At 38.6% G+C, this 16,642-nt stretch overlaps 1 protein-coding gene across 14 annotated transcripts in view; it reads left to right on the top strand.

The window, feature by feature from the left end:
- PARD3 (par-3 family cell polarity regulator) overlaps positions 1–16,642 on the top strand; it is a 464,314-nt gene that overhangs the window by 335,473 nt on the left and 112,199 nt on the right. For 9 of the 14 annotated variants that reach the window (XM_064444952.1, XM_064444946.1, XM_064444945.1 and 6 more), the window contains one exon: positions 8,674–8,784. The exons of 4 other annotated variants lie outside the window; for them this stretch is intronic. In XM_064444952.1, the coding sequence (XP_064301022.1) occupies positions 8,674–8,784 (111 nt within the window). Of the gene's footprint in view, positions 1–5,810; positions 6,935–8,673; positions 8,785–16,642 lie in introns of those variants that run through there. One more of the 14 variants, XM_064444948.1, reaches the window with a different exon arrangement.

Here is a 16,642-nt window from a genome sequence, read left to right as displayed (position 1 = left end):
TTGGCTGTGTCACATGTATGAGCTACATCCTTCGCTGACAAATCACACACACTTAGTGTATCAAATTTAAGCTTGGGGCAAGTAACTTTGTGGTCAATAACTGCTCTCTTTTTTAATGCATGCACAACATGAAAGACTTTTTGCCACACAAGCAAACTTTAAAATACTTAGGCTGTTATGAAACTTCCATTAAAATGTCATGTACTGCTTCTGTGGTTGCTCCCATCATCGATGATTGCTAATATGGTTGTCTATAAGGAGAACCTTTTTTTTTTGTTCCTGATTCCTTCAGGGATGCCGCAATCCACAGTTTAACAGGTTTTGGCTGACCACCATGAAAATGAGTTATTTATGGTGACTTTTAGTATGTTGTGGCATTGCTTACTGAGTTGATTCAGCCATACAACAGAAGAACCTCTTGTCTATTTGCTGACTTGCTGCTGTCTTTCAAATATTATCATTGTAAAAATCATCCACACTTCCTTTGACCTTCTCAGCCTGTTTTTAAACTGCAATAGTTTGGATTAGTTGTTAGGTTTTTTCCTTATTTCTTGTGATTAATTAATTAATTTATTAGAGCTGTCAATGGCCTCAGCTAGCTTTAGGCAATCATGAGAGGCAAGGCAAGATTATCTTCTGTTTAGAAATTTGCAAACAGATGGTCTCACCGTAAAAGAAATCTGTTTTTAAAAGTTCCGCCATTTTATGCTGGAAGTAGATATTACAAATACTTAAGTTGTGAAAAGAGAGCTACTTGGTGTGAATAATATTCTGCTTGTTATGTCATGCCTTTCAGGAAATGTTATCAAAACTGTTTATGAAAATAATTGAATGAAACCTCATGACATGTCTCTTGGTTTGGCATCATACACATTTTCTATGAAGTTGGGATACTGACTCACAAAGACAGGCAGATTAAGCTTCAGTGGCTGGAAACGGTTATTGATCCCATATGTTGTTTCCACTTTCCAGGAAGCTGTTGTGGGAATCACTGGTGATGTTGCACATGAAGTGTTGTGATTTATCTGCCATCCTCACTGTTGGTTTTGAGTAGCCTTCCTTAGTTAGGTGAGATGTACCACTACACCCACCTGAACGGTACTGAAAAATGGTTTTTGATGTTTGGGAAGTGAGGCAGAGGATGATGGGAGAAAACACGTGAGCACATCACAGAAGACATTCACATGCTTTATGGAACTTACACGCAGGGTGGCAACTTCAAGAGAGGGCTGATAGTTTGGAGTGATAACCACTTTGGTTCTGCTGGTTTAAATTTCTGTGTTCATGACTGAGCACGTGAGTGTCTCTATTGTTGAAGGCAAAGTTTATTGCTGTGAAGAGGTACAAGTGTACCTCTCCAGGGGTATTCTCCATTTTCATGAATTACTTTTGTAATGCCCCTTTCTTGGTTTGGGACAGCAGACTTCTCCAGGAACCCTGCTGGCAGGGGTCTTCTGTTGAGCATTGCACCAGAAGGATTGCTGCTTCATCAGTTTTAACGTAGGCAAGGAAACCCGTGGAAAATTAAAAGTTATAAATGTTCGTTTTAACTATGCCCACGAGCTCCTACATCAAGATGCCTTGCTCCTCCTGCCTGTACGTCAGTGCTTCTCTATCGTCTCAGGACAGTGCTGCTGAGTCACGCCAGCAGTCATTCCACTCCCTCCTAACATGTAGAATTTGATGTACTAGTTGATTAGATGTGATAACTGGCTATTTCTAGAAATACATTGCAAATATGTAAATGTTTGCACTTACAAGCATATTTTTAAAGATAGCACTTGCACATTTTTGTTTGGAAAGGAAGGCTTGTAAACCCTCAAGTCATCACTAGCCAGGGTAATTTTTGTTTGTGCGCTGTGTTGAATCCTTGTTTACACTTATTAAATTTTATTTTAGGAACAGAATGTTTTTGTGTGTCACAGTAATCTTTTGCAAAATAAATCTTATGATTTTGCTGATACAGCAGGATGAAAAAGATTACAGAAATCATTGCAAAATCCTTTGAGTGGTGTTAGGTTGTATGTGTGTGTATGAATACTGTTTGCTACTATGGGGAAAAAAGCAGGCCTTGAAGACAGAAAGCACTGATAAAATAGCTCAGGACACTTACTATTTGTTAATTTTTAATGATGGTCTTTTTTCTATTAAGGAACATAATGATACTGAACTTCTGTCTCAATCAATTTTTGTGTTTTTTCATTAATCAACTAATGCATGTTTCTTCTATAGCTCTTTATTCTAATGAAATATGTGGATGATTTGGCAAACGACAATGATCTCATCAGTAACGCATCAGAGTAAAATCCATTTAGCAGATTATATGTATATTATTTTTCTTATATCAAGGATTCCAACATGTATTCTTTTAAACTGAAGCTATTTTTGAGATAAGTTGTAAATGTGGAATTTCCGTTGCTACCACTCATGCATCCTCCTTTCTTCTTTTGTTCTGCTATATATTTATTTATGCAAAATCATTTACATGCTTTTTATGTCTACATGTCTATTTTATATACATTTCACATATTTTATGTATATGGCATCATATTGTAGCTTGAGCTTGTTCTTTAAATATTCTGCTACATTCTCTTCTGTTGAGTTTCGCACTGTTTTAGTTGCTCTGACGCATTGGCCCGAAGCCACTGAAGGCACTTGTTAGTCAGTGCCTCCCTGTCAAGTGCGATAGGCTTTGGATTAGGCCACCTCCTAGTTGGTGACAGTCATTCAAGCAAGGAAGCTTGAAAGTAAGCCAGCTAGGGACTGCCAGAGAGGTTTGGGTATGCATTTTAGTTTGATTAGATTATGCAGAGTTCATGGGATTTCCTATCTGAGGGTCAAGCTTCGGGTATATAGGTCTGTGTTCTCATCTTTTTATTAATAATAATGTGACAAACTAGTATCACAGGGTCTGAGGATGGTCCTTTCCTCTGATGTGATGTGGCTGTTATATTCTGGAGATCATACTTTTAAAAAATGGTGCTCTTACATTTTTTAATTTCTTCACTTACTGTGATTGCTATTGTTGGGTGAATTTGAGGATTAAGTCTGTGGATCTGTGAATATGACTTTGAGCATTTACACTTATCTTAAAACTTTCTCTAACCCTTAATGTAGAAGAAGAATTAAGAAGCTATAAATTAAGTAGAACCCTGGAGTATCTTGGCAATTAGAGTGAACAAGATTTCAGCTGCTCTCTCTCATCAATTTCTCACACTCTTGGATAGACAGGGTATTTTTAATTTACAACCTGTATTTCAATTAGTCATAGAATTTTTTTCTTTAAGCTTTTGCTTATGCAGTTACAGAATAAAATTAAGCTACTTTTTAGCTATAATTTTTATAACAGGGTTTAGATGAGAGAGCTACTGAATAAACTAGCTGTTACATGAGGTAGTGTCCTTGTATCTATAAATGTTGTTACTATTATAAAGATACTATTCTATCCATACAGTATGTGTCCTCAAAAAAATATTAAGCTATGTCTATGAAAGAATATGTTTATGAACAGAAAGGTAATTTTTTAAAATTATTTGGTGTTTGGAGGAAAACATGCACTTTCCTTTTGCTCTGTATTTTCCACCATGAGTAATAATATTCTGTGCTCTGTTTCTAAGAATTCAGCCTGGGGGAGGCAGTGGCCACAGGTCAATGTTACGCTGCTATGGCTGCAGGTGCTCCACGGTATCTGGTGTAACTCAAACTTCAGCATCAGAACATTTTTCGTCATAAATATGTTAACTTTGTGAGGCAGCAGTGTACGCAATTTTGCTGCACATCATGTGGTAGCTTGTGTCTGTGCATTGGTATCTTGTGCACTGATTTAGGTAGGGCTTTTATAGCTCACAGTCAAATTGTTGGCACTGAACTTAGCAAATGACAGGAGCTTGGAATTAGATTCCCAGGATTGTCTGAACAGCAGTGTCACAGATGCTCCTTTTCTGCACGGTTATGTTTTTAATTCCAACAGTAGTTCTTACCTTTGTTTTTAAATGCTGTCCTCCTTTCCACTAATGCATGGATCATTGATGTTGCACAGATCCTGAGAGGTGGAGTTCTGATGACTGCTTCAGAAGGCAAGTTGTAATTTCATTTGCATCTGTAAGAACTGCAACGAGTATCCCAGCAGCCAGCCTCACAGCAATGAGAATGAGACCATTACAGGTTCAGAAAAGTGCCTGAAGATCTCCAGGGGCTTCAGGCACTCGCTAACCAGCTGCGTGCAGCAGAGAATAGCTCCTGCACCTGTGAAGTGAGCAGCGAGGGCTGGGATCAAATCACTTGGCAGTATCCTCAAGGCCATGTCCTTGCAAAAGTCTAGAGTCTGACACAGAACAAAAGGATGGTGATTGCTGTTTTACAAGGGAGAGATCATTAACAATTGCACTTCGGGAGTTTCCAGCCTTTTATCATTAAGTGAGTAGTCACTTCCATGGGGGAAGTCATTACGCAGGTGTGCCAGGACATTCAATGTATGCATTATGGAAGAAACAGTATTGGAACCAGTAAGGTTCCAAAGCTGCCATGGGTCATGTATGGGACATACATCTTAACTGCATCTTCCTTTCGAGTACCTGAGCAGTAAAGAAGTAAGCTTCACAAAGATGCTGGTGGGTTGTGGGGAAGGTGTCACACACATTATTGTTGGTGGGGCAAGTCAGGGACTATAGCACTTGCACGTTTAAGAAGGTGAAACTTTTACAAAGGTAAGCCAGATCTTTTCACTGGGCCCGTGCATTCAAATTTGGGTGTTTTAAATACCGGGAACAATTCTGGGGACCTGACCCATGCTTTCCTGCCTTTGACTCACACAATTGCACGAGAGCTGCTGGAGAGCAGCAGGGAAGGGCTTTACCACTGGCTGTGAAGACTGCGCAGGGTGACTGTGGGATGTGCATTTGGTGTTTTGAAAGGATATTTCATAGACTGCTTGAATTTCAACCAATACTCTTATTTTCATTTCTAAGTGTCCTATTTTACTTAATATTCATGAATCAGAGTAGGAAATACCTACCTGAGGAAGTTAGAAGGACTGGTGATTTTGAATAGCTTCATACCTGTCTAGTCACTACAGTACAGTTGAGGGAGTATTAACAGCTTGCTTTAATGGTGTGCCTTAATATTGCTGGGTGTTGCTCATCTGTAGTTAAACTTGGCTTGAATATGAATGTTGAATAATTTATAAATGCCTCTTATAAAATTGGTGGAGAGGTTGCTGATTTGGGCTGTGGGTTTCATTATGACTATAAATCGTACTTCATGGAGCAAACGCTTTCAACAGAAATAAATAGCAAACACACTTATTGTTAGCAAAAGTAATCTTACCAAAACCTTTGAATGATGTATGGAGTGGGGAGTGTTGAGTGCTCCTACAGAATTAAAAGTCTCTGTGTGTGTATACACATATGTATCACCATCACAGTTCTTTTAAACACCTTTCTGAAGTGCTTGGTGGAGCCTGGAAAATGTTTTTCCTTTGTGTGTCTATTACTTATACTCTTGTAAGCTGAAGCTTAACAGAGATGCTGTTAGACTTGTGATCTCAGTGGAAAAGAGAAATCTTGAACTTGTAAATATTTTTGCACAGAGGTCTTGCTAAAAGTATGCAGACTTGTTCAGACCCAGCCTCATTTAGGGCAGCATGTTTCCAAACTGTTCTGTAGCTCCATGACTTACGAGTATCATGGAGATGAGTATCAGGTGATGCCGTTAAAACATGAAGCCACAAGCAGGGAGGGGGGAGGACATCGTTGATTATTCCGGGTTTGAGTGTAGGGACAGTGCAGTTAATGTTGCTGAACTTGTTACAGGCAGTGGTGATTATGGCAGATATATCACTTCTGTGGGTGACAAAGTCCAGAGAAGGCAACTTTGCAAGACCACCATGGTTCATACTCTGCCAGGCTGTCCACTGCCGAGATGACCACAGAGCTTGTCAGACATGGGCACTGGAAAGTCTCCTGTCAGAGTGGGGACAATATAGCCGCCCTTCGAAATGCCTGGAAAAGCACCAGAGGTGTCTTCTGGAGACTTTTTCAGGACTGTCCCTGAGGGCAGAAGGAATGTTCATTCACAGATGATCAGAAGAAAACCCTGAAAGAGAAGAAGCCACAGCTTGCTCATGAGTCAAAGCAAACTGAACCCTACTGCTGCTCCGAGTGCTGCCTGTGTGGTAAACACAACGTCTGCCTCGTGCCACGCGGCATGAGTGTGGTGTGTACTGGACTTGAATGGTTGGATCTGGAAACTCAAACCATCGATTCTTGCTAGGTTTGCATTATATGTTAACAGAAGTATCCTCCCCACAATCATGCAGCCTGATCAGGCATTTACTAGATTGCTTATAAGGATTATTAGAAATTTCCTCTCTATGTTATTTTTTTAATAAGGTGTTGTCTTCAATATATTTCTGTTCATACTTGCAATGAATTGATTTATGGTGGTAGAAGTTCTGTTTTGCTGCAAAACCTGATGGGTATAACTAATTCAATTATTTTCTTTTTTTTTTCCTTTCTTTTTTTTTTGTAACCACTAGTTCTTTTTCAAAAATAAACTGGCTACTCCACAATTTGGTTCCTTTGCTTTGCCTGACATTTTGAATGGGTCAAGGAAGGGCAGGAGACAGAATCAAACGTGGGCATCCCAGAGATGCTGTGCTACAGTACTACATATGTTGTGTGTCTTCTCACAGCTCTGCGTGTTCTGTCAGTCAGACCCCTGCCACCCCCCGGCACTCTCCGTGTATCAGGGTAAAATGGCTCAGTGCCACTGTTTTTCTGCCAAAATTCATCTCTTGGCTAGAGGATTTAGGGTTATTTTAAATTAACCATGCTCTTTTGTCTGGTGTATGACATCCAGAACTTGATTTGAATCTCCTGTGTCATCGATGTAAATGTTTTGTAAAATGGTTTTGACTACTCTCTAATAAATAGGTGGATGTTTTAAAAGATACATGCTGGTGTTTCTAGTCACTGAATTTGAGTATGTCAGTTTTACATATAACGTATTATAAAATCAGAGACTATAACTTCATGTAGTGTTTTGTGTTCCTTAACCCTATCATTTCCTCTGCCTTTCCCTTTTCAGATGACTATTAATGAACAATTTTAGTTTTGATATGCCTGAATCTCATTGGAAATGAGCAATCTGGGAACTGTGGAGAACAGCCACGTACTGTAAAGTTTGTGTACATGCTCCTATATTGTATTTTTGTGTTGTGGGGTTTTTAAACAGCTGCCCTAAGAGCCATAAACATGGTTACACAGTATAATAATATCTCTTGACAGTGTGGCCAGAAATTAATCTTTCTTCAGGGTCGCTGTGTGGTATGTCTTCAGCCCGCATGATGACTTTATACTAGAATCAACAGGAACAAAAGGGAAAATATAAATGCCTGGTGGACTCTAAATATTTTAAACGATTTACATTCATGGGTCAGAAGAAAGTTTTAAGAACTCCATGTTTTATTTCACTGTTTGTCAGCATTTGAGGTGTCCTGTCTGCACCATTGCTGGACTTTGCACATTTCAGTGCTTTCATTTCACTTTTGATGTGAACCTGAGTGTGAAGTGCCACAAGTGTCAGCCTGCTCTCATCTGAGCATTCATTAAAAAACAGTAAAATTCTTACTGCTTTTGGTAGGATAAATGATCCCACATTTAAAAGGTATGTATAATAATAAGATACTGTTTAATAGGTATATGTTATCCTTTCTGTTATCCCTTCTGCCTTACACAGAAAATTGTAATGTAAACCTTAGATGTATTTAAGGGCTATATTTATGTGTTTGTTTAGTTCGCTCTGTACAAAAGTCATTCGTTTCAGAGTAGGTCTGAAATATCTGAGAAATACATGCAATTTTGTCCTAATAATAACTGAGTATCTCAGATGCCAAACTGTGCTCTCCCTGAAAGTCTAAAATAAAACAGTGGAATGTGCAAATATGGAAGAAGCCTAAAATACTTGAAACATAGCCGGTAGAGGGGGAAGAGGAGACGTGAGGAGGGCAAACACTGGGTTGGCAGCATCCCATTCCATCTGGGACAGCCCAGCCAGCTCCATCCCTCCACTCACCCTCCTTGCACTGGAACACCCTTGGGGAAAAGAGTCACGAGTAACAAAGATTAGAAAAACATTTGGTGCTGAAAAAGAATAAATTTCCATTTTGGATGGTATTCATTGTGTGGTGAAACTGCTCTTGTGGGATGGGTGCAGAGGGTGGTACTGCATATGGAGTAGTTGTCAGATACACAGCGCAGTGTCTCTTGCAGTTCATAAGTGAAAGCTTTCACTTAATGTAAGCTTGAGTTGCGTTCTTTGGCAGTAATAGTGTTGAGAAATTTCTAAAACACTGTTTGACTGTGTATTTAAGAACAGTGGCCCCAAAATCCTGGTAGAAAAAGGAATGAAAGGAATGTGATCATTTTTTTGTTTTGTTAGTGAGGAGTTCTATAGACTTTTAAGAGGAGTAAAAAAAAGAATAAATTAAAAAACCCTATGCAAAATCCCTCAAAGCAGCCTGAAAATATTAAAAATTGAGATTCTGAGGTCTTTGACTTTCCCTTCCTGGTTTCCAAGCAGCTCTTCCTGGAGGACTCCCTTTGTCATAGGAAAAGGAAAATACAGTTTTGTTCATTTCACAAGTTAGATTCTTTTTTTGTGTGTTATTAACAGGTTTGGCAAACATCGCAAAGATGACAAGAGTGAGAAAACTGGTAAAATAAAAGTGCAGGAAGCTCTTACTTCAGAAGAGGAGAGAATACGAATGAAGCAAGAACAGGAGAGGTAGACTTCAGTATTTGCTTAAACCTTGATAGAGAGAGTTTGTTTTTTACATTAGATAACTGAAGTTCAATTTTCACTGATGAAATTTCCCAAATGTTGATATGTTTATATACTTTAAATAACAAGACAAAGCTGGATTTATTTTGGACATTAGTATCAACAGCTTCTTTGGCTGCATTATGCATCTTTTATAGACCCAGAGCTCCTTTCCTTATTGAGGAGACTGGAGTAATAATATGAAATGCTTTCTCTATACGTCCTATAACTGATTTTATTGACATTCTCAGAAAAAAAAAATTTATAAAGAATGAAATATGTTTTGTATTTTTCTTCAAAGTCTTGCATATCTAGTTTTTTCATTGATTTATTAAGAAGAAAACCTAAAAATTATACTTATCAATATATTTGTCACTGGGGTTCAGCCTATTTATGTGTCATGCAGTCTGTTTATGGAATGATATGTATATTAAACTGCTAATTGTAAAAATGAGTGGTGAGTACCTCTATTTTTCCTTGTCAGCTTCCCTTAACATTGAAAACCTACATAATATATATATGTTACATGCTCTTCTCAACATTTCCAATCTACTTTTCATCCTGTCTCTTCTAGCCCTAGATATTGGGGCTTAGACTCTGGTATCTTTTATATCAATTTAGTCAAAATCTGGGAAAGCTTAGGTCGTAAATTAACTAGTATTCGGGGGTGCGTGTGGAGAGAAGACCTCTTTGAGTAGGCAGATTTTCAGTGAGGAGACAAACTTTAAAGGGTTATAAAGTTTGAACGATGAATGGTAAATAGATTCTGATGCATTTAACAGTGAACTATGAATTGGAACCACTTATCTAAAAAATATGCTATAGCTCAGCCATAAACTGAGGATTGATGCAGGAATTATGGAGAGAAATTTTGTTGTCCTTGTACAGGAGGTATGGCTAGTCCTAATGATCCCTTTGACCATCATCTCTATGCACCTTGGTCCTCTGTGGGTAAGAACAGGAGTTTATAAACAATGGCTTCATCACTAACAGCTCACTGGAATAGCAGAACCCCAGTAACTCTTGTGTAGTCTCCTCAGTTAAACCTAAAATGATTTGCTTTCAGTTCTTTTAAGGTTGAGTGATTTATGTTACAGTTAAGGCAGGCTAGGAGTATACATTTATTAGTTACTGAAGATCAGCAGTAACTTGTTAAACTGCAGAAACTTTATAATTTGTAACCATCTGCTTGGATTACATTATGGGCAATTTTTTACTCTTTAACAGATATACTAGCATAAATTAATGTAAAAATTTGTTCATGTCGTTCTCCATTCATTCTGACAGTAGAGGGTGGCTGGATCACAGTTCTTGGTTGTTTTTACTTCTCTGATTGGTTTTATTTTCTCTTTTTTAACAAAAGTGAAACAGAACCATGAAATTTGTTCCTGTTTTGAAAGTAATGTGCTTTCAGATTAAATGGTAAAGGTGAATACTGGAACTGGAGGAAATAAGTGACCTTGGATATGAGGGTGTTTGTGCAGTCAACTTCCCTCTACACGTGGGCATACCAGCCGCTTTGTGGATAAACTCATGCCAGGGCTGCAGAGACATTGAAAGCTGCCCCCATCTCTCCAGCCAGCTCAGGGCAGGGGGAAGGCTAGCTACACATGCACGGTGCTGAACCCAAGCTTGCCCAGCATGGAGGGTTTCTAAGTAACCTTAGGTCCCCAGAATATCAGCCATATACATTTATTCAAAGAAGAAGGACTTGAGGTTTGAGTTAGTAATGTTTTCTCTCTTTTCGTTCTCTCTCTGTGTCTCTCTGTCTCTCTCAGTAAGAATGGTGAGAGTATAGACTGTCCATGTGGTGATGTAAGAGAGGTTGCAATAGTCACGCTGGGTAACAAGGTAGAATTATGAAATTATTTGTATAGCCCCCAATGCATGGAGCAAATTCCTAATCCCTGTCCATCAAGTTATGCTAACCAATTCAGTTTGAATCTTTCCTGGAATCTCATTCCTCGTGTGTCATAAAAACAATGTTATATGTTCACTGAAACTGCAGAAAATGCATGTGCCAGAACTTCATAACAGCTTGATGTTATCATAACACAGGTCCACCTCCGCCCATTTCTCTCTTTCCCTAACTGTGTATTTGCTTTCCTTTGTGATATGTCTATACGAGAATGCAAGTTCTTTGGGGTAGTGGCATGTACAACTAATAAAAGACAATAAAATAGCAACCAAATGTGTGAGGTGCTTCCTTACGTTTCTGAAAAATTCAGACGTTGATTTGGTCCATAGAGACTAAATATTTTTGCTGTTAGATTGCAGAGTTTCCTTTCTATCCTGTAAAACAATGTTGTTAGATGCATGCTATTAATGAAGAGTACTCTTGCAAATTAGCTGAACAATCCCTCAAAATGCTTACTGGGAGACAGAGTAAAATATTACTCTCTTAATAAGTGTTGGTTCATAATGGCTGCTATTTTAACTTTGTTTTCTGTGGGGTTTTTTCCCCCTTGATGTTTTCAGCAGTACAATTCACTTGCTCTGTTTTACTTGGTATTTGATACTATATACCTCTATAATGATGCAATACTTTGGGGAAATAGGTTGGATTTAATGAATTTACTATGTATGAGAGGCTAGGAGCAAAAATCCTTAGGGGGTCGGGTCAGAGAACAAGTGAATGGTCCATTAAAAAATCAATCATGCCCACAGTTTTATGGAATTATTATGCCTTGACTTGATAATTTTAATAGTACTGTGCTTACAATAGTATTTTCTTTAAAGTCTTAAAAGTGGTGTTCATATTGATTATGAGACAAATAAGCAAATTAATGTTCTTCAATTCACCATGGTTCAAATGAATAAAGTTGTGTTTAATAAACATTATTAATAATAATTTCTTATTAAGGAGCATAGCTCAAGCTGTATATGGTATGCATTTACTGACAATCTTAAAGTAATTTTGAACAGAAAATGAAATTATCTAGTTGAAAATACAGGCAGCTTTCAGTGAAACAGTATACTGGAACAATTAGGAGCGTCATCTGAGGAGACAAGCCACCGATCTTACCAAAATTGCTGTAAAATGCTTTCTATTTGTAAATTCTCCAAATGCTGGATTAATAGTTCATCCAAGACCATAGGACATTGTCCCCCTGCGTAACTATCCTTTAACACTGGTTTACTCCAGAGAAAAAAGTCTGCTTGCATTACCCTTGAGTGTCTGCCAAACAACGATCTGAAAATCCATATGGGTTCTGGTGTGCTGTTAGAAAAGGTGCTTCTCCCCAGCAACGGCACCTATCAAAGCCTTAAGACAAAACTAAGCAATAGGTTTTCTGAACTTGTCTTTGTGTCTCCTAAGAAATAGACTATACTGCAGAGTCTTGAGGAAGTCGAATAAGGTCTGAATTGAATTAGCTCTACCCCTGTGCCAAATCACAGCTGTTTTATATATATGCTAACTTGAAGCCCCTCTTTGCTATGCTGTCATCCTGTCCATCACTGGACTACTAAAACTGGATACCACTGAGATGCTGCATCTGCTCAGATGGACTGCAAAAACAGTCTTGAGTCCTTCTTGGTTTTGTTATAGGTCTTCTGCCAGTTGCAGATTCTCCCAGTGCACCTGTGGTTGGCCTGTCCTCCTAAGTGTAATGTCTTGGATTTTACAGGTTGGAGATGCGGGGGATATCTTGAGCTTTCAGAGATTGTTCAAACTACTTATTGTTTTGCACAGGCGTTGCTATGTAGGACAGACTTAAAACTTTTGTCAGTGGCCAAGAGCAATTAGCGTTACAAGCCAGTTAGTTTTCGTGTGGATGGTCACCTCCTACTGTGCTATTGGACCTAAGCCTTTGGAAGCTCACAGACCTGTCCACTTTAGAAACTCTCTACATCTGGTCTTCAAGGGCCTCCCAGGATATGGTTTTCTCGATATGTAGCCAGTGTGTCCATCAGTATCCTTCAACCTGATTGCACTGAAATATTTTCTGTCTTCTTCAAGTCCCTGTAGTATAGGCTCTTTCTTAGAAGATTTGAAGACAGAACTGTTCAGAAAACCTGCTGCTTCTGTCTTCTAGTTTTTATTGGTGGCCCTTCCTGGGGAGAGACATCACTCTAACAGCAGGTTCTGATACCTTCGTCTCTCCCTCTTTCATCCTCGGATTTTTCTTGGATTTCTTTTTTTTTTTTTTTTCATTTTTCTGGTTTTTTTTTTTCCTTGCAGCTCTGTGTTTATCACAAAATAAGTCTTTAGCAAATCAAAAACCTTTGCCTGTGTTCTGCCCTTCTTCAGCTCAGACCTGTACAGTTCTTGACGCCTGCCTGGCAAGGCCATGAACGCCAACTGTGTCTTCAGCCTTGGACTGGCTTCCTCTAGCAAACCAAGTGCTCCCCCGACAAACAGCTTTACTCCTTGTATCTGGGTAGTAGATAACAGTAGAATGTAATAAGCATACTTCTTTGTGAAGTTTTCAACAAATTCAGCTGTATCCAGCGTGGCTCGTTGCTAGATAATACTTAAAACATGAAAGCTGCAATTCTAATGTAATCTCATGACTCAGAATATATGAATCTAGCTATGGGTGAATAGTGCTTATGCTTTAATCTGCCTCTAGAGGCACTTCCTCCTCTTAAAAGAAGAGTCTACAGGATATTTTCTCCGTTTGGTTAATACACTGGCTTAAGAGCTTTACTAGCGTTCTATAAATCACTGGGTTACCATAAAAGTAATTTAATCTTTGTATTGTATTCTTCCTCAACTTCCACTGAAATGGATGCAAAATCAGGTGCTTAAACACCTGTGTTGGGAGGATCAGTATTGAGGAGATAAGGAGAAACTTTTTGGAAGAGAATTAAAGAGCTGTTCTAATGGAAGCGCTATGACAGAGGCTCCAGAAATGCTGGGAGGATGACGGAGCTTTTGGAGGATGGGGGCTTTTGGAGCCAGGGGCTCCCTCTGCTCTGAAAAAGCATCCATACAATTCCAGTCTCTGCTATACTTGTTGGAGGACAACTAATACCCAGGAAAGCAATACCCTGTTTCATACGTACATATGTCTAGTTATCATCTGGAAAAGAAACCTGCTTCTTCGCTAGTTTTTCCTCTTTCTGTCTTGGAAAACAAAACCTTTTGTTCCTTTAGGTTACAAAGGGAATTGAATTTACATAATTCTTCTGTTATTGTTACCCATGTCTGTGCAAATGTCACCAGTGCTGGCATTGGTCATGCTGTGGGACCAGCGGGGCTCGGCTGCCCGCTGTCCTGCACGGTGGCCAGCTTGGCCTCTCTGGGCCGCAGCCCTGGAGGGGACACCTAGCCCTTTCATGGTGCTCCAGGCCAGAAACCTCGACAGGGCTTTGTATGGCAGGGTGAATCTTAACGCCTTGCTATCAGCTGGGGGAAAACTCTGTTTCTAGTGGGGACTGGGGAGATGCTTTTAGTGGTTGGAGGTAGGAGGTGATGCTGCTGCAGCAGCCAGAGTGTGGTAGAAAGAGTGGGAGAGATGACTGAGGATCTTGGTCTTGCAGAGATGCCATCTGGGGGAGGTGGATCAGGCATTTGTCTCTGTATTGGCAGATTTGCCGTTATTTCTGGAGATCAATCAACAGGCTGACAGCATTTTTGGTGTGAATGTAAACAAGTCTATGATTTCAGTGGGTGTTGTTCACATAATTTTTCCTATATTGAGAGTGAAACATTCTTTATGTTCATTAGTAGTTAAAATAACATTGGGGTTTTTTTTTCCTGAAGGATTTGGTCATTCCATAAAATGCTTCCTGTATTGCCTGTTTCCTAAGGGTATAAGGGTCTTTATCTCCAACATATAATAAACTTCTCTTCATCTTTCTCTGGTACCATTAAAGCCACAAGCCCTTTGTTGTAAAAGTATACTAATGAATAGAAATGTTACAACAAGAACAGAAGTCTTGTGTTTTCCCTTCATCATGCATCATCCATTTTAATTAGACGAAAGGGTGGTGAGTACTGTGACAAGAGTCTGGAATTAAAATCATTAATTGATGTCAAGCTGACGAGAGACTGCTAACATGAATTTACTGACAGCAGGAAAGAAATTAACCTTATTACTTTATTTAGTACATTGGGACTATTTATTATATTTTCCTGTGCAAGTTCAGTGTGTTCTGTTTATGATGAGAGAGAAGACAAATAATTAATAAAGCCTACATAAAGTTTTATTACCTCCTATCAATGAAGTTTACATGAAAACCACATCAATAACTTACAAAAAACAAACCCACCACATCCTTCTAATCAATGTAACTCATCAAAACTGTTACAGCAATATTTTTGATATTTGAAATGAGCATAACATGCTATGCTCTCTAGCCAAGTAGAATTGCACAAGTGATCTGATTTAAAACTATGCCTTAGTTTCTTAATGTCAGTGTTGCAAAAAATGAAACATATTTTCTCCAGCAATGACACTGATTGGAATAACTGTCTGTTTTGATCATCATTGGAAGGTCAGCCTAACAAAGATGAGTTTCAATGTTAAGCATCTTTATTCTTTAGATGAAAGAGTACAACAGTGTCTTACAGAATGACAGCAGCATCCTATAGATAATTTGTGACCCAAAGGTCATAATAAAAGAATAGAGGGGAGGTCATCCTGTAGTAAAGGCCATCTGGAACTGTTAAAGTATCAGATGGAGCAGGGGGCTGAACAGCAGGACACTCTTCGTGTCTTTCCAGATTTCCCAGAGAGACCATAATATTTTTATTGGAAAACCTCAACTTTTTTTCCCCTTAAGCAAAATATTTTCATCAAGCAGTTTCATTTTACTTTTAGGAAAAAAGACAACACACTGTGATAAAGAGAGGATTTTTGTTTCTTACATAGCATAAGTGTTATCTGTGTCTTTAAAATAACGCAAAGGTTCAACTTTAGTTTTGCTGCTGCTGTATTTTGATGCCACTTAACAGCTTTCACAAGAACTATTGCCTCTAAATCTGTTATTACTGCAAACATTCAGAGTATAAATATTTTCTAAAGTGACTTGTGTAAAATCCTTTCCGATAGAACTTCCACTCCCTTCCCAGCCCCTAAGAGAGAAAAAATGCCTCTGTGAATCAGAAAATCAGAGCAATGTGTTTCTCATTCTCACTTATTTTGAGATGGGTTCTGCTTGTCAAGGGATATTCCATCTTCACTTAGATTTGTAGCATTGTTTTTGGCAGTGGTTTTTTACATAATGGATGAGGGTGCAGGATGTGAAAACAAATCAATGGCAGTAATTTTTGTAAGAGAACACAGAAATGGAGCATGAAAATATTGAGCTTTGGAATAACATTTCAGACCAGTTCCACTTCATAAAAATACTGACTTTGGGAGATATATAAATGGAAGCTTTTGTGGAGTAATAGTTGCTGAGGTAGTTTTTAAAATAAAGCTTCTCACATTCTCTAGCTATGTATTGTAAGTACAGAGATTTTAAGCCATCATGCTAAAAGTATATTTTCCCTATTATTCCTCTGCAGTGATCCAAGACATTGTACTGGGCGAGGTCCAACTAAGTCCCCTGCAATATTCTGGGTTACAAATTTGGTTAACGTATCTTGCAGATCATATGAGTTAAGTGCTCTCTTAGAAATCTCAGTTTTAAGTAAGAGCGCTAATATTTGTATTTCACTTGAGAATGCCAAGAACTTTGGGATAAGGCAGCAGTATGTCCTCTGATGTCCCTTAGACTGTGCTGTTAGTGGTAGAGTTGCTGTAGCAAATACTTATTTGAGAATTTAAAAAGCTGTACCATAAATATTAACTTACTGAATGTATTGTTGCTGAGTTGAACAGAACTGAAAACCCCTCATATTTTCCCGACCGCACTACAGGAGTCTAAC

The sequence above is a fragment of the Phalacrocorax carbo genome, chromosome 2, assembly GCF_963921805.1.
Source record: "Phalacrocorax carbo chromosome 2, bPhaCar2.1, whole genome shotgun sequence".
In the NCBI taxonomy this organism is placed as follows: domain Eukaryota; kingdom Metazoa; phylum Chordata; class Aves; order Suliformes; family Phalacrocoracidae; genus Phalacrocorax; species Phalacrocorax carbo.
The sequence above is the reverse complement of the archived record's forward strand: the minus strand, read 5'-3'. Positions and strand labels throughout refer to the sequence as shown.